Genomic DNA, 24,086 nt, shown 5'->3' with positions numbered 1-24,086 from the left:
GAGTACAGCCTGCTCCTCAACTACGCCTCGGAAGTCTTGAAGCGATGCGCATGGGCGTGGGCGGTTTACCAGCCAACAAACGTAGTGAACTCGTCAGCCGAGTAGTCTGACGCGGGGGTCTCTATCCGCTCTCATCGTCCGTCATCCATCAATCATGTCCTCTTCCTCACGCGACCGTACGGTTTCACCCCCTCCCATTCGATGCTGAATTACATATGTACGTGAAGTGATCGCCAAATCCCTTGCGCGCGCGGGGTCGAGCCGGTTCGCTCGCTCGCTAAATACTTATGGGCGAGGTCATGTTGGTTCAATCGCGGGAGGCGGAAAGGCGAGTGGCAGTCATCTGAGATGCCGCAGAAACCGCTTCGAGTATAGCGAGGAATAAGCATCCCCAGCCAAGTCGATCCTGGGAGAGCAGGTCGCGGGGGGTCCTGTTCGTATGGGTGGGTGTGGGTGTGGGTGTGGGTGTGTCGCAAGTGCTTCCCGTGTGTGCGTGTGTATGTGTGTGCTGCTGATCATTTATCCAAGCAGATTGGCCAAGGTCGGATTCGTACCGTTGGGGTGCATCGCTTCGGGGGAGTCCAGGTACGGTTCCCGAGACAGCAGGCAAAAGACAAAGAGGAGATGGCCATTCTTTATAAGAACGGGAGCCCTGCTCTTTGTCCCTTTATTTTCATTGTCTAATGCCAATGCGAATCCAGTGGCTATCTGATCTGGTATCAATTAACATGGGAGTAATTACGCTGCAGCATCAATAAGGCAGGTGACACTTGGATCGACCAACATGCTTATGGGGGGCCGAGATTCTGCTGCACACATGTATCATCCAATCAGCGACGGGTTTCAAGATGATGAAGATTACAATCTCTATCACGCCAGGAGCGAGCAATGACAGCACCAGGCCAGCCAACTGCTGCTGCTGGTCCGGCTCCGTTGACAACAGCCCCTGCAGGACGAGGCTTATCTTCACCCATCCAAACCCCCGGATCGCGAAATGCTACTGCACGTAGGGTTTTGGCAACTAGGGCCTATCTTCACCGACAATGCTGTTGATACCAGAGCACGTCTCAACCGTACACAAACGGCTAAGATGTGCATGCTCAAATACGGCTCTCGCAGCAACGGACAGGCTATGATGCTATCAGAGCCGCGGATTACGTGCCTCCCTCAGTGATAGCATCGAATCCCTTATCTCTTCTGTGTTTTGTGATGTACGTGTGTCCGCGTAAATAGATATCTTATCTGTGCTATGGACGTTGCTTTGGTTCAGGCTCTCTGCACGTAGATGATAAGTAGGCAGTGTGTTCTGATAATCCCCCCAGGTTTGGGGTCTCCATTCGAACCTCTGCTCCTGATTTGGCAAATGGCCCCGCGACCTCTCAGTACTACAGGTGCCTTCCAGACGAACCGCCCCGGGACCACGAACAAACCGACGATGAGAAACTCCCCTTTTGAGTGTATTGTGGCAATGACCCGCCCTCATTGTGACGATGGCCGAGTTGAAAGATCGAATGCGGCTTCCAGGTCTTCGTTGACCCATCCGCCTTTGTCCCGCCGCCATTGTCCACGACTATACCTTTGTCGAAGCACCTGGCATGCGTAGGAGGCAACGTGGGAGGCAACGGGGGGGGGGATGGCATATGTCTTTCCACTTTACTCCCGTGGGACGGGATCCATGATGGATCAACCATGTACCAGTGATATACTACGTCACGTTGGTAAGACATATCGGCCATGTCCACAACGCACATAAACTACTTCGGCCTCAGGCGGTCTTGCACCCAGGGGATTCTTGGCACTAGTCTCGTGCTACTACTTTCGGCGTCGTTGTCGCCAAGCGCCTTCGTCCTGGCTGCTGATGGCGACAACAAAATCGATCATGGGTTAACAAGTCCTCCGCCGCCGCCGCCGGGGGTATCGACGTCCGAGGTCCTCGAGGTCGGCCCGCCGCCTACCAAGCACGAGAAAAGTACCGTTACCCGGACTGTCACTCTCACCATGGCCTACAAGCCAACATTGGCCCCCGGCGACTCGACATACTCCCTGCTAGGATGTTATGGTCATACTGGGTTTGAAGGCGTACACCCCTTTGGAAAGGAGAAGGACTATGCGAGCCCGCCCTCGCTGGATGCGAAGAACGTCTCGGTTGCTGCGTGTCTAGACGGGTGCGCCAAGTTGCCGTCTCCTGACAAGAAGGCAGGTCAGTTCGCGTATGTTGGACTCAAGAATGGGAGGTATGTATATATGGCATCGATATGGAAGATGGAAAGACAAGGCGATACATTTACATCGTGATCCGATTTACTTATACTGACAGTCATATAGTGAATGCTACTGTGCAGTAAACCTCTCCCCCTGAGGCTACCAAACTATCAGGTGACAATTGCACCTCTGCCTGTCCAGGAAGCCCCAGGCTCTCATGTGGAGGAAAGGATGCTATCGCAATATACAATCTCGCATCTGGATCTCAGAAATCATCATCAACTGATAGGGACAAGTTCTCATCATCGTCAACGACGACTCGACCACCCCCGAAGTCAGAGAGCCTGACCACCGCTCCTATTAAGACACCCCAGGTCGGCATCGGAGCCCACTCGCCATCGTCCGCGCCAGCTGCTTCCCACCCAGTCTTCGACGGCCATAAGAACGGCGGTGGCAACGGACCCCCTGCCCCTGCTTCGACCACGACGGTAGCCGCAATCTCAGGCTCCATGTCCGGCGTCATTCTCCTAGGCGCGATCTTCTTCTTCTGTTTCCGCGCGTATAAGAAACGGCGCATCGAGCAAGACGCCCGCGTCGCCGCCATGGTGATCGCGCGCAAGACGGGCCAGAAAGCCGACGACGACGACGACAAGGGCCACTATTACGAGCGGAGCCCCAGCCGCGGCCGCCGGAGGACGAGGGAGTACCACCGCCCCCCGAGCCTGATCGTCGGCGGCGACACATTTGGCGAGGACAGAGACGTCCGGCTCACGACGGACGGTGCCCTAGTCCCCACGACGCCGGCACTCGAGAGCGGAGGCAAGGACCCTGCCGGCTTCTACCACCACACCAACAACAACATCATGATGGGTGGTGAGCAGCAGCAGCAGCAGCAACACCCCCAACGAGACAGCCTCTTCTCCGCCCTGCTGGGCCAAGTCTCCGTCCCGATCGGCCCGCGCACCCCGCCCGCCATCGGCTCGAGCTCCGCAGTGCAGTGGCGACGAACTGCCGACATGGCGGCGGCAGCGGCGCACTCCGTGCCAGTGAATCCCCTGACCAAGCCGCCGGACAACGTCGCGGTGCTCTCAGGCAGTCTGGGCGAGCGAGCCTGGCACCGTCGCCGCATCTCGACGCCGTACGCCCCGCCGCCGACAGCACCGCTGCCGCCCACGCCACCGAACAAGAAGCAGCGGCTCGCCGCCGCTATCGGGGGGCTGGGACGAGGAGGGGCCGACAGATCAGACCGCCAGCCGCCGCAGCGTCCGCCCCGGCGCGAAAGCGCCGCCACGTTCGAGGCCGCTCCTAGAACGCCGGGGGCGACTTCCTCGATACCCGAAAGCTATCGAGACAAGACGCTCGAGTACGACGGTGACGACGAAGAGGGCGGGGTGAAACCCGTGCCGCCGCTGAAGACAAGAATGTCGCAACAACTACCCAACAACAACCATGGCATGATGGGAGATATGGTCTACGTGGACTACCACGAGGGGAGGCAGCCGACCATACCGAGTCTACCGCCCATCACGCCCCGCGAGGAGTTCGAGCTCGACTCGCCGTATTGGAGATCGCTGGTCGGCATGAGGCGGAATACTGATGGCGATGATGACAGGAGCCCAAGAAGTGCAACAACGGTTGGGACGAGCATTTTGATGGAAAGCCCGACATTGCCTTGGGAGACCGATCCCACGCGGAGAACATGAGAAGCGGCAGTGAGTGGGAGAGGCTCATGAAGGGCGGAATTTATTTTGTGTATACTTAGTATGGAGTCATATGAATGTACAGCGCTTGATTATATGAATGTATCCTTCCATGGATGTGACATTTGCCGCGAACAAACAGCGAATGAGGCACTCGAGCAAACCCATAGATGTTGCATATCAAACCACACAATGTCAATTGGGCGACACCCAATGCCCGCTTCAAGAATTCAATCCCCCCCCTCGAGCAATCAAGGCAAGTATAGCCGACCTAGCAGTTGGGAGGCAGTGATGCTACGTGATTGTACATTGGACACGGATGCAAGAATGTACAAGTCAGGTTGGCACGAGCAAGAGAAAACTTGGGTGGTGGAACATCACGATTCATATCAGACGATGCACCAGTAAACGGTTTGTTTTCGCTGGCGGGTCTCCGTCACGCCAGACGGTGATGCGATCTGTGTATATACACATGTATTGCCTGGAAGTTTGCGTACCAAGCCCCAAATGACGACGCCCAATGACTCCATGAACTACGGCGGAAAAGCCAGAGTGAACCTATCCCTTTCCATTTCCATCGTTGTGATCATCTCTTTTGTACCTAAACGATAACTAGGGCAAAGGCGATTGTGGTGCAATCGATTCGGTCTGATATGCAAATCATGGAGTAGGATGCTCAGGATGCGAGACACAAGCAATGGCCGCACACCCGTCCGTCGACTTCCTATTCTCCATACATAGCGTCGGCTGCCCACTCAGAAACGGGTCATAATTGTCGCGCTTAAGCCGCACCAGGGTTGGGGTTCATCTTGCGCTTGCCACCACTGTCGAAATATCAGTATGCAAATTTTCTAGAGGGTTACGGACCAAGGGTATACGTACGTGAGGGTGACGTTCACGAAACGACGAGTGTACACGAGTCTCTTCTTCGCGCGACCCTTAGGAGTCTCTGTAATTATTGGTCAGTACCACGTCAAAGAGCACCCATCTAGGGAGAAATGATAGCCTGGCCAGCCAGCAGAATCTCGACCACGGTATAGAGCACGATCTTGACTACCGGAAAACAGCAGATTGCGGTGTAAGAGCAAATAAGACATGGAAACTTAACATCCCTCTGTACATCATGATACCAGGGGGATTAAGTCCAGCCCGTTTTGCCAAACAACGACAATTCTGCTACCTTCTGACACTCATTGCAGTGTTCGCTCCAGTATCACCGCACCTCGAGGCCTTGTCACTCTCTTAACATGCTCAAATGAGGATGCCATCAAGGGTGCAAGTCCAAAGGCGTCGGATTCTTGAACTGGCTGGTGTTGGCGGAGGTAGGTTGCAACTAACTCTTCTTCTCTTGCTTCTCGACCTGTTGGAAAGTTATATTAGTACCGCGCCATTATGATGTGCCGTAACCCAAGTCGACAAATGATCCCCATTGACGGCGAACGGGAAGAAGCGCTGCTGTCATTTGATGTCGAGATTGATTTCTTGAAGTGGGCGGCGAATTTTGGACCATTCTGCTGGAAATTTTTACCAGCTTGGCTTCGATCGTCCCGGCGAGATACCGTCAAAGGATTCGCAGCACTTCTTCCGTCGGTCGATACAGGCAATCATTGTCGTCGCAGGGGTCCTCGGTGGGAGATGGAATTTTCATACCTTAGGGGTCTGGAGGCGCACAAAATGTTAGCAACAAAATTCGAGCAGCAGGAATTTCGCCATTAAGACGGCGTTCTTCGATTTGTACTTACCTGAGACTTGACCTTACCGGCACGAGCGAGGGATCCGTGAACCTTACCCATCTTGGCGACTTGTGATGGATGTCTGTTGTTGTTGATTGAGTGTTTCGTGGGTTGTGGGAGGGAAAATAGATAAGTCGATTGAGAATGTGAGTGGGCAAATGCCTTCAGTGGGGTTTCGACTCGGTGGTGTGCGGAGGGAATGGAAGCGTCAGAGCCCCAAAAGAATCACCTGACCCTAATGCTTTTGGCGGGTATCTGCACTAATTGCATTCTAGTGCGGCTATAAGCTTATCGATTATCATCGGGGGGGCACTTACTCTACTAAGCGATGGGTGGACTTCGGAAGCATGCTTGCCACAGGCAATTAGTGCATCCAGACGGTGCATTATTTGTTTGCGTGTCTCATTCTACGATTCAGCGGTTGAAGATTGAATTCCGAGGCCGACCGAAGACCTAATGAATCGAATCGGCAGGACCATCTGCTGAGTATGCGCCTGAATATGCCATGGTGCTGGCGCTCTCACTTGGTGCTAAGCACAAACACAACTCTCTTACCACTTATCCATTTTTCACAACACTCCAAATTACGACTGCCCTGGGCCATGGCCATCCATTTACCTATTTACTGCCAGCGTAGCTCTACTCTGGGCCTGATCATCACCATGTCCAACCCTTGCTTCCCAACAACAAAAACTTCTTGCCATGATTCAAATAGAAGTCTGGGCCTTGATCGCGCTACAAGATGGTGTAGAGCACAAACGGGCATTCGGCGCCCAAGGACCTATCTGAGTTCACTTGCAAAGCAGGGCAACATACTGCCTGGTAGGTAAAGTGAAGCATCCACCGGACCTCAGGATACGCTATCCCCTTTTGGGCTTTGATGGATGGCCCCATGATACGCATCCAGCATCATCGAGTCTCATTGATCCGCGGCGGGTCGCACCCCGACAACCAACCTCGTTTTCTGTGTTTATCAAGCATATTGTATAGAGTTTCTGCTTTCTCTCTGCTTGAAATATTGATCATCAATTAAACCATCACCCACCTCGTATCTGGTATATCGAGGCATATCGTAGCATTGCCATCTTGCCCCAATCGTAGTAGGCCGAGGACTCCAATCCACCCTCGCCAACCATGAAGCTCTTACGCGGACTCCCGCTTATCTCCTGCGTCGCCTTCGGCGCCGCCGCTACAGAGCCGGCCTACATCTTCAGCAACCCGCCGGAATCAGAGCGGGCTGGCTACAAGATTCCGACTCCCTACGAGTCCGCCGTGCAGGGCCGACGGCTGCTGGCGTTAACCACGCTCGGCACCTTGGCCACCGTCTTCCCGGACGACTCGTCCTCCAAGAAGCGCGATGATGTATCGTCCCAGGAGAACCGGCCGACCGGCATGGGCGGCATGCCTCACGGTCTCATGGAGTACGTAGCCGACTGCGAGGACGAGGGCAACCCCACCATGCTGGCCATCAATGTCGAGACCTCGTTCAAGAACGCGCGCGCTGGCTCGAACATCAGCCTCGCCATGCAGTGGGCCCCGCCTTACCCGCCCAACAAGCGCATAAAGTCGTACTACCCTTCTTTTCTGGACTACTTCCTGGGAGGCTCGGAGGAGGCCGGCAACAGCAAGGAGAAAGTGCCTTACTCGGCCGCCAATCTCCCGCGCTTCTCCGTCCTGGGCTACATAGAGAACGTCGAGCCGGAGAAGACGGCCGACATGGCCGCCTGCTTCGTCAAGGCGCACCCCGACGCCAAGTACTGGCTGCCTGGCAACCGGATCCACGAGTCCGAGTTCGTGCGCCTGGTGGTCCAGCAGGTCTACTGGATTGGCGGGTTCGGCGATCGTGCCTACATCGGCTGGCTGCCGGTTAACGACTGGAAGAACATTACGAGGAAGGAGATTGAGGAGATCAAACTGCCTGGTGAGAAGAAGGGCTGGAATGAATGGAGCATCCGGGACTGGGTCGAACTCTGAACGACCATCATCGTAGTGCAACTGCGGGCTCTTCCCATGACCTGATATATTTGTACATAGTTGCGAGAGAAGCTGGCATTAACCAAGAGTATTAACAGACAGTTACAACACCCCGGAATTTATTGGCAAGATCTTTACATCTATATAGTCGAATACTTGTGAACAGAGATTCCCACCCAGCCGGACAGTTAATCCCAGGAGACCCGAAGATTAGTCAGATAGCTGCAAGAACACATGGCATATCCAATCTCCAAGTCTGGATTCAGTGACCTTCGCAGTAAGGTCATACGAATCCATGAAATCGAAGTTGTAGAAACCGAAAGTTCTTTGCGTGGTAGTGACCAGATTGTGGGGGAGGGCCATGGATTATGGAGGGATGACAACTTCACACAACTGCCATTGGTCGTCGGGAATTAACCCCTCACAATGCGGAGAGCCGAAGGCTGGGTTGGGGTATTATTGAAGCGGTGACTTTCCGACGACTCAAGCTAGCATTCTTCCTTGTTTGTATCACCATGGTTTTCGCGATGTGGTCTTGGCTTGTCGAAGTTAAGATGCAGCATGGACATCTATCTACTTGGATGGGAGCTCTAAGGCATTTATATCTTACGAAGACTTCGCAAGAGATGCATGTAGATCGTGGAAGCACGTTATCATAGGAACAACTTATGCTACAAACTTGCTTGTATTACATCGAGATACAATTCCCCGTCCATGTGCGGAGTAAGGTGACGACAGTATATAGCTGATGCTGTGCTCCATATCACGATCCCAGCAAGTCTCCCGATGTATGTTCGCAGCCCCACGCAGTCGGCTTACAAGCCCGACATTGTTGGAACTGCCGAGGATCAAGACCACCTCAGAGTGCAATACCGGGAACTACCCCGATGAGGAACTGCACGTGCCTGTGATGTGCATGGGAGGTGTTCAGGGCAGGGAATATAAAACATGATAATTCCCTTGCAGAGCGCCGAATGCCCTTACTGCCTCTATAATTTCCCCACGATATAGCCAAATATGTTGTCTCGTTTGGCTTTGTTTGCCACATGGTAGACCCTGGCCGTAGCCTCAAATCACAGCAAGCCGTGGGATGTTTCGGACTGTTCCAATTTCATCGGGTCGGTTGTATCGACTTTGGACAGTGGTAGCAGGCTCCTGAATGCAACATACTATCCATCAGGCGAATTGAACATCACGAACGCCTTGAACGCGAAGCCGCTATGCCGGACCTTCGGTGAGACCTACTACGCCAACAACAATACAATCATCTTCCAGCTGTGGCTACCGGCCTCCACTGACTACAGCAACCGGTTTCTGGCAGTCGGTATGTTTGCGTGGCGCATTGATCCGTTTCTTAACAAGTCGACTACATACCTAACGTAGATCTGAATAAATACTGATACCACCACACAGGCAATGGCGGCATGGCCGGTACCATCGACGAGGCTGCTCTGATGAAAAACGTTAATGAGGGCTATGCGGTCGCAGGAGGCGATGGAGGCCACAGGGCTTCAGACAACAACGGCGGCAGTGGAGAGCCTGGGGTCTATCTGCCTTACATGCATGACCAGGCGCAAGTCAAGGCGTGGATACACAACTCTATCGCACAATTTACGCCTGTGACAAGGTCCTTGGTTGAACAGTTCTACGGCAAGCCTGCGAACCACAGCTACTATGCCGGCTGCTCAACCGGTGGTGCACAAGGATTCGCATTGGCACAATACCACCCTGAACTCTTCGACGGAATCATCGCGGGCTGCCCAGGCAACTGGTATTCGCACCTCGCTCTTTCATTCCTGTGGAACTCCCAGAAGACTCAGGTAAGACGTCCCCAAGGGCTAGGAAACGGTCTACAAGATCCATCAATGGAAGGATTACACGGCTAACAAGAAACGGCCAGGGTTCATCTCATTTACCTCCGAGTGCTTTAGATCTGATTACCAAGTCGGCGCTTGCCCAGTGCGATGCTATCGACGGAGTCGAGGATGGCGTCATCGAGAACCCGCTGCTTTGCGCCTTCGATATCAACTCATTGGCTTGTGGTGCCTCCGCTGAAGATCCAACCAATTGCCTGACTGAAGAGCAGCTCGCAGCTGCAAAGGATATTTACACAGGGCCGGTCGACTCACGCACCAAGGCGAGCCTGTACCCAGGGTTTTCTGTAGGCAGTGAGACGGAATGGGCGATGCAAGAAGGGGAACTGGCCAGTACCTTCACAATCCCCATCCTGCAAAACATGGTGTTTGACAATCTGACCTATGATGCTGGAAACTTCAATTGGGGTAGTGACGTTGACCTTCTTGACGAGAGGGTGGGGACCTTCATTGACGAGATCAGCCCAGACCTTTCGGCCTTCCAGAAAGCAGGAGGCAAGATGATCGTGATGCAGTCATGGGCTGATCCCTATAACGCCGCGCTCTGGCCGATTCAGCATTTGAAGCAGCTTGAGGAAGCTGCTGGGGGCAATGCGGGTGACTGGTTTAAATTGTTTATGGTTCCCGGTAAGTACAGACCTAAGAGGTACTTTCCCATATCAATTGGAGTTCATCCAGTTGGGCAAAACAATTTGATTACTGACATCCGAGGTCATTGACGATAGGTGGTGGCCATTGCGGCTCGGCCTCGAATTACCCCCAGGTTCCTGCCAATTGGCATTCTCTCGAGGCAATGACCGAATGGGTTGAGAGCAAGGCACTGCCGGAGGAGATGACTAGCAGCGACCCGGCTGACAAGAGCTCCAGGACGAGGAAGCTATGCCCGTGGCCCAAGACTGCCAACTATACTGGTGGAAACACCGACGAATGGACCTCGTACCAGTGTGTGAGCGTTACAAGAGTTGCTACGTCACCCTCAAGCCCGTGGGCTCAACAGGCAATCCCTACACCTTGCACCGCAAGAACGATGTAGCACCCCTCCTACGGCAAGCAATCGAAATGTCCCGGCAAGATGGCGGCGAAATGAAAGCCAGGGGACATATTGCTTGTGACGTTGGCAACACAGGGCTCACAGAACCACTTGACTTTGAGGTCAAGGGGCCCAGTGCCGCCCCGATGTCAACCTCGCCTAGCTTCGGTCTCGACTATCGCTCCGATCCTCCAGATGATGCTGCTTCAGATGAATGCACTCGGTGCTGTTCGGACAAGCATTTCGATCGGACCGAAGACCCGGAATGGAATAAGGTCGCTGCCGCAGATGTCGACGATTGCCTGGAATTGCGAGACCGAATGAAAGAGGGGAATACTACCGAGCGATACGTGCCAGGGCCTTCAGGGGTGCGGGACATTTTTGATGTTGAAAAGTGTCGCGTGACCATCACCGACAAGAACCCTGCAAACAGAACCTTCTATATGAACGACCTCCATGATCTAGCATCTCTCCTAGATGACACTATTACTTTGTTTGCAGATGCTCACGGACTGGTGAAAGCCAGGAGGCATTTGGGCTGTGAGCAAGAAGGCGATGACGGGCCAGATGAAGTAGAAGTCCACTTCGAGATCACTGCTTGATTTGCAAGGGCAATAAAGGGGGGTTTTCTGGTCATTGGTCTCGTCTTCAGTACACTCGTCGCGCGGGGGTTTGGGGAATTGGTTTTCATGAATCACCTTCAGTACACTCGTCGCGTTAGTTAAGTACCTATAATACACTACACCTTGATGCAAACAACAAACAACGGTTTGATGATTGTGATGACACGCTGGACGTCGGCATCTTTGGTGAACGTTGATTGTAAGTAACAAGTCAGGCAGAGGGAGTAGTACCGGTAGCAAGCAGCGAGCGAGCGAGCGATGAGATGACGCCGTTGGGAAGAAAGTTGACTTGGCGGATGCACGGACCACGCGAGTCCTTTCATCCGAGCATGCAAGTGGGCGCGAATGCGAACCCCGGATCCATTCGCTTGGAAGGGTGGAAGGGTCAGTCGGGTTTAGGGTCCCGCATCCAGACTCATCACGCTTTGGTAAACCGTCAGCAGCAGCAACTAGCACTTTTCATCGCTGCCAGCGACGAGGACGAAATCGCTAGCCCAGAAGAAACATGTGATTTGACAACGGTAAGTCGAGTCCCCCGTGCACTTTGGCAGAGAAGATGCAGGGCGGTTTGGGTCGATTCTACCAAGCACACCTGTCCCTTTCTGTCCCTCTCTCTCCGCATGCTACCCCGCGACTACCGAAGCCTGGTGGCTGCCGAGGTCTCACCAGCGCTGCTATGCCCGGAGTGCCGGACATGTTGATCGGACTAGCCCAGCAACTAAGGAGTGACCTCACTCGGGGTTTCTGGGCTGCCCTATATCATGCCGTCTTACTTGCACCCCTTTCCGACCATTTTTGGACATCCCCTTTCGCCACACACCTGTTCCCGTCAGAACACCCACTTACACCATGACACCGCAGACAACGCAGTTTAGCGAGACAATCTCACCGTTACACACCGAGGACAAATCATCTGCACTTAGCCTGTCCTTCAACATAGGCCCTGCCAGACCGCCATCCCCTTCCTCTTCCATCTCCTCCGTTCTCACAGAAGACACCATGGCCAGCTCCGCGACGGCTGACACAGCGGCCTCGTCCCAACAGGGGGTCGAGAATGCTTACTTTTCTTCAAATCCTCCTCCCAAAGCCCTGACGTCTCACGTGGAACAGGCGCGGTCCTTTATTGACCACCACGCCTCGCTCAAGCGGCGGGTGGTCCTCGTCACCTCGGGCGGCACCACCGTCCCGCTCGAGAAGCAGACGGTGCGCTTCATCGACAACTTCAGCGCTGGCACGCGCGGCGCCACGTCGGCCGAGTACTTCCTCGAGGCCGGGTACGCCGTCATCTTCCTGCATCGCCAGTTCTCTCTGCTGCCCTACAGTCGGCATTACAGCCACTCCACCGACTGCTTCCTGGACTTCCTGCACGAGGCGGACGATGGCAGTGTCGTGGCCAACCCGACGCATCAGGAGAAGATGCTGAGTGTCCTGCGCAAGTACAATGACGCCAAGCGCGAGCGCAAGCTGCTCATGATCCCGTTCACTACTATTACCGACTACTTGTATGAGCTGCGGGCCGTAGCCCAGCTCATGCGCCCCCTGGGCCCGAATGGCTTACTCTACCTGGCGGCCGCAGTCTCGGACTTCTTTGTGCCCTCTGATCGCATGTCAGAGCACAAGATTCAGAGCACGAATGCGACAGCAGGCTTCAAAAAGGAGCAAGGGTCCACTACGGTTGCCGACAAACCCCGTCGCAGTACGGACGAGCCGGAGGAGACGTTCGACAACTTTGATTCCTCTCCTGCCGTCCCGCGCAGCAAACGATTGATCATCGACTTGGATCCTGTCCCCAAGTTCCTGAAGATGCTCGTCGACGGTTGGGCACCGGAGGGCATGATCGTCTCATTCAAGCTGGAGACGGACCCCGAGATCCTGGTTCACAAAGCCAAGTACTCTCTCGACCGGTATCAACACCACCTCGTCATTGGTAATCTGTTGACGACGCGCAAGTGGGAAGTCGTTTTTGTTGCGCCCAACCAGCCAGACCAATGGATCCGAGTTCCCGGCCACCGGAGGAGGAAGACGTTTGGCAGCAAGGACAAGGAGGATCAAAACTGGGAGGCCCAGGACAAACCCCTGGACCCAACCATGCTGCCAGATGGCGATCCGGAGATGGAGATCGAGGGGCTGATTATCCCGGCTGTTCAGAACCTGCACCAGAAGCACATTGATTCGGTTAAAGCGAAGACCAAATAGAGCTGTGAGATGCATTGGGTTTTACAACCCACAATTCAACATTACTTATTGTTAGATTATGGCGAATGCAATGGCTTCAGTTGCTTTCAATGTTACTATCCACTGGAGTGCTGATCTTGGCATATGCTACACCCAGGCATTGCCTGGATCTGTAGCGGGTTGAGATGTCAGTCCGCCGCGTGTGTGATGCAGCAAGGCCTTACCGGAAATGCCCTCACTTTTTCAGGCATGGTACAGTGGTTTGATACTGCAGATTCTCCTCCGGCAACTTTTGACTGCTACGCTCTTTCATTCTGTTACTTTAGATAGGCTCGGCGTTGACGTCAAACGAGTATACCAATGCCACACAGCCTAGCTCTCTTAGGCAGCAGTCCGAATTCCCAATACTCCGTCCTGTTAGAAGCCTGGGCAGGTAGCCACTGGGGCTCTTGGGGGACATGTCATGACAGATGACGGTGGACAACGGGATGCGGGGTTGGCCGCGGCGGCTGCTGCCCGGCGGATATATCCTTGGCAGTCTATTGGGCAATTCGGTTTTCCCCCAATACCACCTACCTATTCATCTCCTCATGACCCCAGGCAATCAATACGGTAGCCTGTACATCTCCTGGTGATAAGAAAGCATTGCATAATCATCTGCGTCATGTTATCCCCCGCCCCCTACACAAGGCAGGTAAGGAGATATATCTGCTGGATGGGCTCGGGTGTAACCCCGAGGGGTGGGATAGCGGCACAAAGCTGCAGGAATACTCGACCTATTCAGGCGTATGGAGTAGCGATCTGCCGCTTCATCTCCAATCTTACATGCAGCAGGTAGTCGCCCAAGAAACTGGCTCATCTAGAGCCTTAAATACGCGAGTTTTCCTCCTACCATGCTCTGCTATGCTGTACAGATAAGACTCATGACTGGGTAGTATATCCCCTTGACTCATGTAAGCCAGTGTGCGCTCTCCAATTGCGATATTTGTTTTTGCTCTCCATCATAACAAGACATGCATTGCAATATCTGGTCTGCAAGCTCCCTCGCGCTGTTGCTCGTCACAGCCGGCGGGGTGGCCGACGCATGTCAGCGCGTACGGCATGAGCACTCGACCCCGCTCGTGAAGAGGCAGAGCACGCCCCTGACGCCCCTGACGCCGGACGAGGATGTCCTCGTGCGCTCGGTGTCGAGCACGACCCTCTCGGAATGGTCTTATTACTACACCCACGGCCAGCACCTGGCGGGCAAGAACCAGAGCATGGCCCAGTGGACGGCGGACCGCTGGGCCGAGAGCGGCTTAGACTCGGGCCTGGTGTCGTACAACGTGTACCTCAACTACCCGGTGAGCAAGTCGCTTCGCCTGCGGCACGCGAACGGTAGCGTCATCTTCGAGCCCGCACTTGAAGAGGCCGTGTTGGACCAGGACGGGACGTCGAGCTACCCCGATAGGATCCCCACGTTCCATGGGTACTCCGCCACGGGCAACGCCAGCGCCGAGTACGTCTACGTCGGCCGGGGGCAACGCGTGGACTTCCAGCGGCTGCTGGACTTGGGCGTCCCGCTCGAGGGCAAGATCGCGCTGGCCCGGTACGGCGGGCCGTTCCGCGGCCTGAAAGTCAAGAACGCCCAGGAGCACGGCATGGTCGCGGCGGTGCTGTTCACGGACCCGGCCGATGACGGCGGCATGACCGAGGCCCACGGCCACGCGGCGTACCCCGACGGACCCGCGCGCAACCCGAGCGCGGTCCAGCGCGGCAGCGTCCAGTTCTTGTCCACGTACCCGGGCGACCCGACGACGCCCGGGTACCCCTCCAAGGAGGGTGTGCCCCGGACTGACAGCTCCGTGGTGACACCCCGGATCCCGTCCATCCCCATCTCGTACGCGGACGCCATCCCGCTGCTGGCCGCGCTCGACGGGCATGGTACTACAGGCGCAGAGGTAAACCGGACGGGCTGGGTGGGCGCGCTCAACGTGACGTACAGCACGGGTCCCGCTCCCGGTACCGTGTTGGACCTGAGCAACGTGATGGAGGACAAGATCACCGACATCTGGAACGCTGTGGGGATCATCAACGGGACCACCTACGCCGACGAGACCATCGTCATCGGAAACCACCGCGACGCCTGGATTGTGGGCGGCGCCGCGGACCCCAACAGCGGCACCGCCGTCATCGTGGAGCTAGCCAAGGCGCTGGGCCAGCTCGTCGCCGAAACGGGGTGGAAGCCGAAGCGCAACATCGTCCTGTGTTCGTGGGACGGCGAAGAGTACGGCATGGTGGGCTCGACCGAATGGGTCGAGGAGTACCTGCCCTGGCTCAACGCGACGGCCGTGTCGTATCTGAATATCGACGTCGGCACCTCGGGCCCGCACCCGGGCCTGTCCGCGACGCCGGAGCTGCACGATATCGCGGTCGAGACTATGAAGAAGATCGTGTGGAGGGAGACCAACCGCACCATGTTCGACGTCTGGAACGAGGACAATCAGGGGTACATCGAGCCGCTTGGCAGCGGTAGCGACTACACTGCTTTCGTGCACAGCGGCATCGGTTCTGTAAGTTTTCGATTTAGACAGATGATCGTGGACATACTAGTTTAACCGACTTGGTATGACGTGGTTGTCGGACTGAACGAACTAACATATGATTGGCGTTAGGTCGATATCGGCTCTTGGAACGGTGGCTCGGATCCCGTGTATCATTACCACAGCAACTTCGACTCGTATCACTGGATGACAACCTATGGTGATCCTGGCTTTGTCAACCATAAATATATGGCTCAGGTAAGTTGTTACAGCTCTGTAGGGTATCAGGACTGTCCGGTCGAAGAAACACACCAAATACTAACCGTAACTACAAGTATCTCACCCTGCTGGCCTACAAGATGGCCGACGCCGACCTGATCCCCTTCAACGTCTCGACCTACAGCACCGAAATGAACAACTACTTCGCCGACCTCGAGAAGACCGTCAACTCGAACTCTTCAGTCCTCGACCTATCGCCCCTCCGCGCCGCCATCGACGACTTCACCACGCAAGCCTCGGCACTAGGCGCGCTGCAGCAGCAGCTCCTTCTCTCCGGCCCCTCATCGCCATCAGACACCGCCGCGAGCCTCACGCCGAAGGAAGTGAACCAGAAGTCGCGCGACTTCCAGCGCGGCTTCGTGTCGCAGGGCGGCCTGCCCGGCCGCGAGTTCTACAGGCACGTCGTCTTCGCGCCGGGGGTCGACACGGGCTACGCGCCGACGACGTTCCCGGGCATCACGGAGGCGCTGGTCGAGTCGCGCAACGTGACCCTGGCCGAGGAGTGGTTGGGGAAAACCGCGGCGGCGATTAAGGTGGCGGCCGATGTCGTCAAGCCTTGAAGAAGAAGAAAAGAAATCAGGGAAGGAAATAAAATGAGGAGGGGGCGGGTTTTAAGGGGGTGAGACTTCATACGTGCACTGCATGAAACCTACCTACCTAGGTAACCGCCCAAATCAACCACTCACGGATTGAGACTGAATATACATATATAACGAGATTGCTAAGACTTGAAGATATTGGGGTATTAAAGACACTTTTATAACTAGTCTATATACGTCTATCTATAGTTCTAATTCTTCGCAAACGCTATTATACCTAAATTCCAAACATGCCTCTCTTTATTTCTCGACCCTCTCTTCATCCGCCTCCAACGCCCTCACCCTTGCCCTCTCCCGCTCCGCCAGCTCCGCGGCCAACTGCGCCTTCTCGTCCGCCGTCATATCCGCCGAGGCCTGTCCGATCTTGAGGGTGGAGAAGAGGATCAGCGAGACGGCCGCGAGCCCGACGGCGAGCCAAAACGCAATCTTGTACTGCTCGCGCGGCGTAAGCTCGTCCTCGTTCTCGCCGCTTTCGCGCGTCTCCTTGGTCTGCGAGACGGCGAGTTCCGCGACGCCGAGCCAGAAGGCGATGCCGAGGTACAGCAGGCTGTTGATGAGGGCGCCGGCGGTGGCCTGGAGGCGCGCGGGCATCGAGGTCGTGATGAAGACGTTGGTGACGTTGTAGGTGATGTCGACGCCGATGGTGCTGCACAGCATGGCGGGGAAGACGTAGGCCCAGTAGAGGAAGCCGGTGGACGGCGCGCCGTCGACCTGGTCCGGGATCAGGGCGAAGAGGAGCACGGACAGCAGGAAGCCCAAGCCCGAGATGATCATGAGGATGCGGCCGGGGATCAGGTGCAGGACCAGCCCGCCCATGAGGGCGAGGAAGATGCCGCCGAGTGCCATGGGCGTAAACCAGGCGGCTGTCTGCAGCGGGGTGGTGTGTAGAACTGTCGAGAGGCTGTGCGTAGAGTTGAGATGGTAAGCATGCGTTCGTATGTGATGGAGGAGGAGCAACAACTTACTAGTAGCTGACATAGAACAGATAAAGTCCGAAGACGCCATAGCAACAGAACAAGGAAACGACGAGTCGCTTCATACCCTTAGGCCGGAAGACCTCGGCAGGGAATAGGGGTTGTGCTGCCACCCAACCCTCGACGTAGACGGCAGCGGCGAGGAACACCACACCAATGATCAGAGTGATGTACACGTACGGGGTGCGCCAACCCTGGGGCGCGCTGCCGCCGTCGGTGAAGGCGAAGATGACGAGCACCAAGCCGGGGACAATGGTGCACAGCCCCCACCAGTCCATAGCAAGCGCGGCGTCGCCATCCTGGCCCAGGTCCTTAGGGATCGTCAGGAATCCGATGACGGCGTTGGCGAAGGCCAGGATCGCGCCGACCCAGAAGTACCAGCGCCAGTCGGCCAGCTGGGCGGTGAGAGCACCGATGGCGATGCCGATGTAGAATCCCAGCACGGCGAAGGCGCCGTACAGAGCGAATATGAAGTTCTTGCGGGGGCCGGGGCGGTAGGACTGGCCCAGGAGCGATATGCCCGCGGGAAGGAAGGCGGCGGTGCTCAGGCCCTGCATGGCGCGGCAGACGATGAGCATGTTGGTATTCTGGCTGAAGCCGCAGACGAGGGACCAGACCACGAGCCATGACACGCCGGCCAAGAAGACTATCCGGCCCCCGTAGCGGTCGCTGAGGCGGGCGCATGGCAGCAGCAGCGCTGCCGTCGTCAGACTCGGCACCTCGGCCGGCCAGGTACGCGACGGTTCTGGGATGTTGAGGCTGTCACCCACGGTGGGCAAGACGATGTTGAAGCCGCTGACGAAGAACTCGCCCATCATCATAGACATGATGATGGCGGTGACGAAGCCGAATTCGACGATGGCAGATGATAGGATCTCTGGCCTCTGGCGGCCCAGTCGTTCGATCTCGGCCTTGTTGTACTCATCTTGTGAACGATCGCTGGAATAGGCGTTCTCGTCTGGGGTGAGCACACCCGCGTTCTCAGGGGTGTTTGGCCTTGTCATATTGTGATGCCGGATGTGATGATCTACCAGAACACAGTGCGATCTCAAAAGGCTAGATTATTGCAATAGAATCGGCATAGCATACTCTATTTATGATCCTATAAGCAGCTAATTGCGGATTCCTATTCGCTCGCCTGTGACTCAGCTGCAGAGGTGCAAGAATAGCTTTGTAAGAAAGCCTATGCAGGAGTTGAAGTTCGACTGCCATTTTGAGAAGAGTTTCTCTCGAATATGACAAACCAGATTCTTCATATTGTGGATGTCAGGTCGGAAAGGCGTTGCCCATATGTATCGTCGTCATGGGCCGAAGAAAGTTAGTCAAGCCGATGGTGTACCCGGGCCCCAGAATATGCACGATTTGAGTCTTGGCTACCGAAAGGGGCTTGGTGCTGCGGGTATCCTCTAGCAAGGGAGTGTATCCATTACACAACAAAATCCCCTTCCACGCTTCTGGACCGCAAGCACACAAGCACACACCAATTGTCGGTCTGCCTTTTGAGTGCTTATTCCAGCTGCACTGCACGTGGGCTACGACAAGAATTGCCATGTTGCCGTTCGAAGAGAGCAGATATGTATTCGTGGCCTGCACATGCCGATGTCTACCAAAAACCAATGTTAGCGGGGTCAGCTTGTGGCTGACCTTGTAGGCCGCTTGAGTCTTGACAGACACCATGCTAGTAACTCTCTGACTAATCTTGGCACGTCACATTTCGCCGCCCACCTCGGCTGTTGGAAAGCCTCAAAGTTGTTCACTCAGGGTACTCGTTTTGATCCCATTCTGACGCGGCAGATCTCCGTGATATAGTGATATTGCGCCGTTGATGGCCGCTCTACCGCCATGCCATAACTGTCGAAGGAACCGCAAGCGGTGTGATCGTTCAGCGCCCTCTTGCAACAAATGCTCCTCCACCGGCCAAGACTGTCTGGGGTACGGTAAATTGCTCCGATGGACCGGCGGCGCGGCTTCTCGCGGTCGTTTGGCTGGCAGCAAAGCGTATGCGCTATCTGGCGAGGCCAAACAGGACACGATAGTTCCGTTCCAACCACAGAGAAACAGTAAACCCCAGAGCGACAATATCATTACTTTTGGAATCGCTCCTACGCTCAGGGACCCCTTTTTCCAAGATCTGGATGGTCCAACAAGAAAGTATCTGTGCTACTGTAAGTAACGTTCCCATCAACGCGACAGGTGCGACCAAATAGTAACAAGCAATGCAACATACGTAGTCGGAGCCCGCTTTTGTCAAGATCTCGTCGTTCACGATTCCTACCAGCTTGCCTGGAATCCCTTTAGAGAGTTGATTCCCATCTCGAGCTCCTACTCTTTCCTGCGTCATATTATAGTAGCCGCATCGGCTTTGCATTATTACAATGCTGGCTGCTACTCTTCTCCAACAAAAACACATCCCCTAGTAGCCAAGGGTGCCCTCGTGGACGCTTTAAGGGCTCGCCAAAAGGCCATAAAAGGTCTCCAGGAAGTGCTCGAAAGACACAGGTTGGCCCCCAATGACGAGAACCTTGCACATGAAAGAGATGCTGTACTGGCGACAGTACTATTCTTCGTCAACTTTGCTCTGATTGACTCGGGAAAAGGGGAGTGGCGAGCGCACATGAGAGCGGCGGGTAGTCTGATTGCAGCCCATGTCACTGATTCAGTAACCCAACCGCCCCTCGCGACGAGTATTCCGCATCTCCTGGGGGCTGAAAGCTCAACGACGTCAGACGATCAAAACGGCTTCAGTTTGGTGGCCCTCAATGCTGCTCTCAAACCAGGACGAGTACAGGGGATTCCGAGTTCGGTCAGTATCCGCGACTATATTGCGTCAGACTCAGTGGCATATTATATATGGGGTTGTACCCTTGATTCTCTCATCACTCCGTTGCCTGGGAAAGACACTGGTTCGGCCCAGCTCGAGATCGATCCGGTCAGTATACTGCCGATTCTCCGGCGTACGGAAGCCAACAGCTACCATAGCTGCCCCACCGATCTTCTTGTGAACATCTTAAGCACGGCAAGACTGGCCCGGAGCATTGGCATAGAAAATAACGGGAACCCGACCTCCTCACAGTTGAAAGAGGGATTGCTGCTCTTGAAGGATGCGCAAGCTTTCGATGTTGAAGCTTGGGCAGTCCGGATGTGTGCCGCTAGCGTGGAGTTGGGATTTGTCAACGAAGACGAAATCGACTATCGTACACATGCAGCAGCGACATACCGTGCCGCGGCTTGTCTGTATGTGCTTTTAGCCACCCCCGGGTTGCATAGGCACGTTCAGGTGGCCAGTTCCGATCCAGGCTTGGTGGATGATCTGCCCTTCTTGCCAACCACAGAGGACCTCGTCTCTACAATCTTCTGTCAACTGTCGTTCATCCAAGTGGACAGTCCCTTGTACAAGTTTACCACATGGCCTGTGTTCATGACAGGCGTGGAGACGACATCATCAGAACGCAGAGCCTGGGTCTTGTCGCGACTGCAGGTCATGTGGGACCTGTGTCCGTGGGGAATGATCAAGTCGGCCATGGAGACGTTGACCAACATCTGGCAGCTGAGGGATTTGGACCTGATCAAGCCCGAGAACGTTGCTTGCGAAAATGCTGTGGGAGATGGCCCTCGGGGCTCGAACAGCTGGCGCCAGCAACTGAGTGCGATGGGGTTCGATTGCCTAATTGTATGAAGATCAAAATGATGGCCGGCCAGCAACGTCCCATACCAGCTGAGCCGATCGCCTTGAGAGAAGCCAACATAGGTCAGCCAGGCCAAGGCGACTACGGCGAGTGACTCGGTGGGCGAAGAGGGCGAAGAGGGAAAGAAATGGCAAGCCACGCTGGGGCTGATGAGCGGGAAGGTGCAGGAGGCGCCAGGACGGCACTTCCTTTGTTTGCCTGAGGTATTTGCCTCGCCTTATGCAACAAGGTTCGCCATCCGTTTGTTACGGTCAGCCTCCCAGGCAGAAACCAGCCCAATCTGGAGAGCTGACTAGCTCCATTTCTTGGGCGGGACGCTTCTGCTGCTGTTATATGGCAAGATAATGAGATCTTTTTCAACAACCAATAGCTCAGTGGGTGAAACGCAAGAAAGCAGACTCAGGTACAGTCCTCGTAGAGAAATGGTTAACTCGTCGGCCTCCTATCCCAATAGTTGATAGCCGAAGATTGTCGGTTCGAGTCCGACCGGGGATGCAATTTTTTATTCTTTCTTTTTGCTTTTTTCCCTTTTGACTGTTTCCGATATTCGGCAGGAAGCAACTCGAATGCTGTGTACCTACCTACGTATTTCGATGCCACCATTGTTTTGCCAACCCGCGAGAATATCACCAGCAATAAGACCACCTTCCTCAGATGTATGTTGAAATTCATTTGTATTCTTCATTGATAAGGTGCCCCTTCCTATCCAGCCGACAAAATCAAGGACGCCATCAATTCCAGCCCCAACCATGCCACCGAGTCACCTCAAGTACGAATGCCTCGGTCGTTGTATTGGTAGTATCGGCCATTCGTCATCCGACGAGGTCCTTGGCTCGATAGAACGCCCCTTTTCGAGATCCCGTAATGGAAATTCGCGCTTCTGAGGGATCTTCATCGGTCTGTCAAGCGGTACGGCACGTTCTCGAGGCAATGTGGGCACGGCGTTCTGGGCGTTGGGGGCCGCCGCATGCTGCGAGCCTTGTCGTGGCACTGTTCGGTTCCTTTCGACCTCCTGTCGCTGCCAACACTTGGGCACGAACGTGCGATACATGTGCTTCCGGAAAGGCGCCGTCGTGCCGAAGACGATAAAAATGAGAAAGCTGGGGAATAACACGGCCGTTTCTTTCGCACGTTCGACGCTGATGTCGGGGCTGCTCCTCAACGCATCCTTGTTGCTGTTCTGCATACCAGCGAATTGAAACAGCATGTTGGACAGCTCGAAAATGCTGTCATATCCAGTCAGCGCATCTACCTTTAGGTGATTTCCCCTCCCCTTTAAGAGCCGCCAGACTTACCTAAGTATGACGAAGGCGATAGAGAAGCGTGTCATCAACCACCGATCGTAGGTGCCCCGCGACGCGCCTCGTCTTTTCTGACCTTGGCTTTGCGACCTGGAAGCCGAGAACCCAAAGGAACCAGACGCCGCCCCATACTGGACGTCCCACCCCAGCAGTTGACGCCGGCTCCGGATATATCTCAGCAGGATCGCCAGCATGAAACCGCACCCTCCTGCGAGACTGATCATCACTGAAAAAGAGGAATTTGTTTAGCCAGGGTCCTCTGGCTTGCAAACAAGATGAGTGATCACTTACAGACAACATTGGCCAGGAACATGAAGGCCACGACGGACTTCTGTACTGACTTCACCTGCAAGAGGCATATAGTGATAATCGGCAGAACTATTGAAGTACCCTTGCCTGCAGCATTGATCCTATCCAAGGTCACTTTTATCTGTGGTTTCTCCGTCCAGCCGTGGATCGACTGCAATAAAGCAACGGCCCTACGAACAAGTCAGCTCGGGCAAGAACGACGCTACCTTTAACAGCATTGGACGTACCAGAAGAGGACCAGCATCGCCGACGCTGAGAAGGCATACTGCCCTGCACATATGGTTAGCGAAAAGGAATGTGCTGAGGGAGAGAATAGGAACGTACGGAAATACCAGAGCCCTAGGTCTATCCATACGGCTCCGTTGGAAATGATCTGCTCGGGGCTCTTCGGGTGGGCTACTGCCTCTTCCCACTGCGCTGTGGCGACGTCCTCCCAGGAAACAAAGGTGTGTAGCTGAGTTACCACGGCTGTCGCTGTACTCGCCAGCAGAAGGTACCCGATCAAAGCAACATCTAAACAGATATGAAGACTGTCAGCGCAAATGAAACGACGAAATACTCCCCAGCCAAAACTCCTCAGCTACGGGCGATAACGTACGGCTTGTTCTCTCCCGGTGAGTCCACGTCAACCAAACAAATAAGAGACTGCACACCAAGCCTGCGAAGGAGAATAGCAACACGCCGGTAGCTATTCCACGAACTTCGTGAGGAAGTTGTAACGCCATCGCAGCTTTACATGAGTAAATGCTACACAACACCAGCAAAGTCCCTTTTTGGGTGGAAACGTGAGACTAAGTATAACTGGGAAAACACGCCATCAAGTCCCGATGCGCCTTCACCTTAGACCTATTTGTCTCATCTCTGCCCCATGTGTGTCACATTGTTCTGTTATCAGTGTACCAAAAAGGTTCAAGGGTACGTCCGTCTCAATACTGCACTCGACCGAGTATGTGCCTACTTACTTACTTCCGCTGGCAAGGCACAGACAGTAGTTGACCTGTAGTAAATGACTATTTGGTGACGCTCGGCGCAAACACACATGTCATCATTGCTCCAGACCCTGCAAGACTCTGATACACAAACCCCACACACCACCTGCATGCAG

General features: G+C 54.9%; 9 protein-coding genes across 9 annotated transcripts; 6 read left to right on the top strand and 3 right to left on the bottom strand.

Annotated features, from left to right (window-relative positions):
• Positions 1 to 1,734: 1,734 nt before the first annotated feature.
• PG986_011006 (uncharacterized protein) lies at positions 1,735 to 3,905 on the top strand (the record flags this gene model as incomplete). Its single annotated transcript, XM_066847228.1, has 2 exons — positions 1,735 to 2,234; positions 2,408 to 3,905. The coding sequence occupies 2 exons, from the start codon at positions 1,735 to 1,737 to the stop codon at positions 3,903 to 3,905; spliced, it is 1,998 nt and encodes a 665-aa protein (XP_066696719.1).
• A 778-nt stretch (positions 3,906 to 4,683) lies between these two features.
• On the bottom strand, positions 4,684 to 5,695 carry PG986_011005 (40S ribosomal protein eS30; the record flags this gene model as incomplete). Its single annotated transcript, XM_066847227.1, has 5 exons — positions 4,684 to 4,726; positions 4,785 to 4,851; positions 5,241 to 5,262; positions 5,553 to 5,561; positions 5,645 to 5,695. The coding sequence occupies 5 exons, from the start codon at positions 5,693 to 5,695 to the stop codon at positions 4,684 to 4,686; spliced, it is 192 nt and encodes a 63-aa protein (XP_066696718.1).
• A 1,074-nt stretch (positions 5,696 to 6,769) lies between these two features.
• Positions 6,770 to 7,609, top strand: PG986_011004 (uncharacterized protein; the record flags this gene model as incomplete). Its single annotated transcript, XM_066847226.1, has 1 exon — positions 6,770 to 7,609. One exon carries the CDS (start codon positions 6,770 to 6,772, stop codon positions 7,607 to 7,609), a length of 840 nt encoding a protein of 279 aa, XP_066696717.1.
• A 1,424-nt stretch (positions 7,610 to 9,033) lies between these two features.
• PG986_011003 (esterase) lies at positions 9,034 to 11,115 on the top strand (the record flags this gene model as incomplete). Its single annotated transcript, XM_066847225.1, has 3 exons — positions 9,034 to 9,429; positions 9,510 to 10,110; positions 10,343 to 11,115. 3 exons carry the CDS (start codon positions 9,034 to 9,036, stop codon positions 11,113 to 11,115), a joined length of 1,770 nt encoding a protein of 589 aa, XP_066696716.1.
• An 870-nt stretch (positions 11,116 to 11,985) lies between these two features.
• PG986_011002 (DFP-domain-containing protein) lies at positions 11,986 to 13,332 on the top strand (the record flags this gene model as incomplete). The annotated part of the gene is made up of 1 exon (XM_066847224.1): positions 11,986 to 13,332. The coding sequence occupies one exon, from the start codon at positions 11,986 to 11,988 to the stop codon at positions 13,330 to 13,332; it is 1,347 nt and encodes a 448-aa protein (XP_066696715.1).
• A 992-nt stretch (positions 13,333 to 14,324) lies between these two features.
• PG986_011001 (glutamate carboxypeptidase II) lies at positions 14,325 to 16,672 on the top strand (the record flags this gene model as incomplete). The annotated part of the gene is made up of 3 exons (XM_066847223.1): positions 14,325 to 15,863; positions 15,966 to 16,091; positions 16,169 to 16,672. 3 exons carry the CDS (start codon positions 14,325 to 14,327, stop codon positions 16,670 to 16,672), a joined length of 2,169 nt encoding a protein of 722 aa, XP_066696714.1.
• Positions 16,673 to 16,951: 279 nt separating this feature from the next.
• Positions 16,952 to 18,689, bottom strand: PG986_011000 (MFS general substrate transporter; the record flags this gene model as incomplete). The annotated part of the gene is made up of 2 exons (XM_066847222.1): positions 16,952 to 17,612; positions 17,677 to 18,689. 2 exons carry the CDS (start codon positions 18,687 to 18,689, stop codon positions 16,952 to 16,954), a joined length of 1,674 nt encoding a protein of 557 aa, XP_066696713.1.
• An 821-nt stretch (positions 18,690 to 19,510) lies between these two features.
• On the top strand, positions 19,511 to 21,361 carry PG986_010999 (acriflavine sensitivity control protein; the record flags this gene model as incomplete). Its single annotated transcript, XM_066847221.1, has 2 exons — positions 19,511 to 19,850; positions 19,917 to 21,361. The coding sequence occupies 2 exons, from the start codon at positions 19,511 to 19,513 to the stop codon at positions 21,359 to 21,361; spliced, it is 1,785 nt and encodes a 594-aa protein (XP_066696712.1).
• Positions 21,362 to 22,131: 770 nt separating this feature from the next.
• PG986_010998 (uncharacterized protein) lies at positions 22,132 to 23,706 on the bottom strand (the record flags this gene model as incomplete). The annotated part of the gene is made up of 6 exons (XM_066847220.1): positions 22,132 to 22,597; positions 22,667 to 22,898; positions 22,964 to 23,151; positions 23,209 to 23,251; positions 23,306 to 23,494; positions 23,580 to 23,706. 6 exons carry the CDS (start codon positions 23,704 to 23,706, stop codon positions 22,132 to 22,134), a joined length of 1,245 nt encoding a protein of 414 aa, XP_066696711.1.
• Between the last annotated feature and the right edge of the window lie 380 nt (positions 23,707 to 24,086).

This window comes from Apiospora aurea, assembly GCF_038362705.1.
Source record: "Apiospora aurea strain CBS 24483 chromosome Unknown utg000007l_segment0_segment0, whole genome shotgun sequence".
Lineage (NCBI taxonomy): Eukaryota > Fungi > Ascomycota > Sordariomycetes > Amphisphaeriales > Apiosporaceae > Apiospora > Apiospora aurea.
The sequence above is the reverse complement of the archived record's forward strand: the minus strand, read 5'-3'. Positions and strand labels throughout refer to the sequence as shown.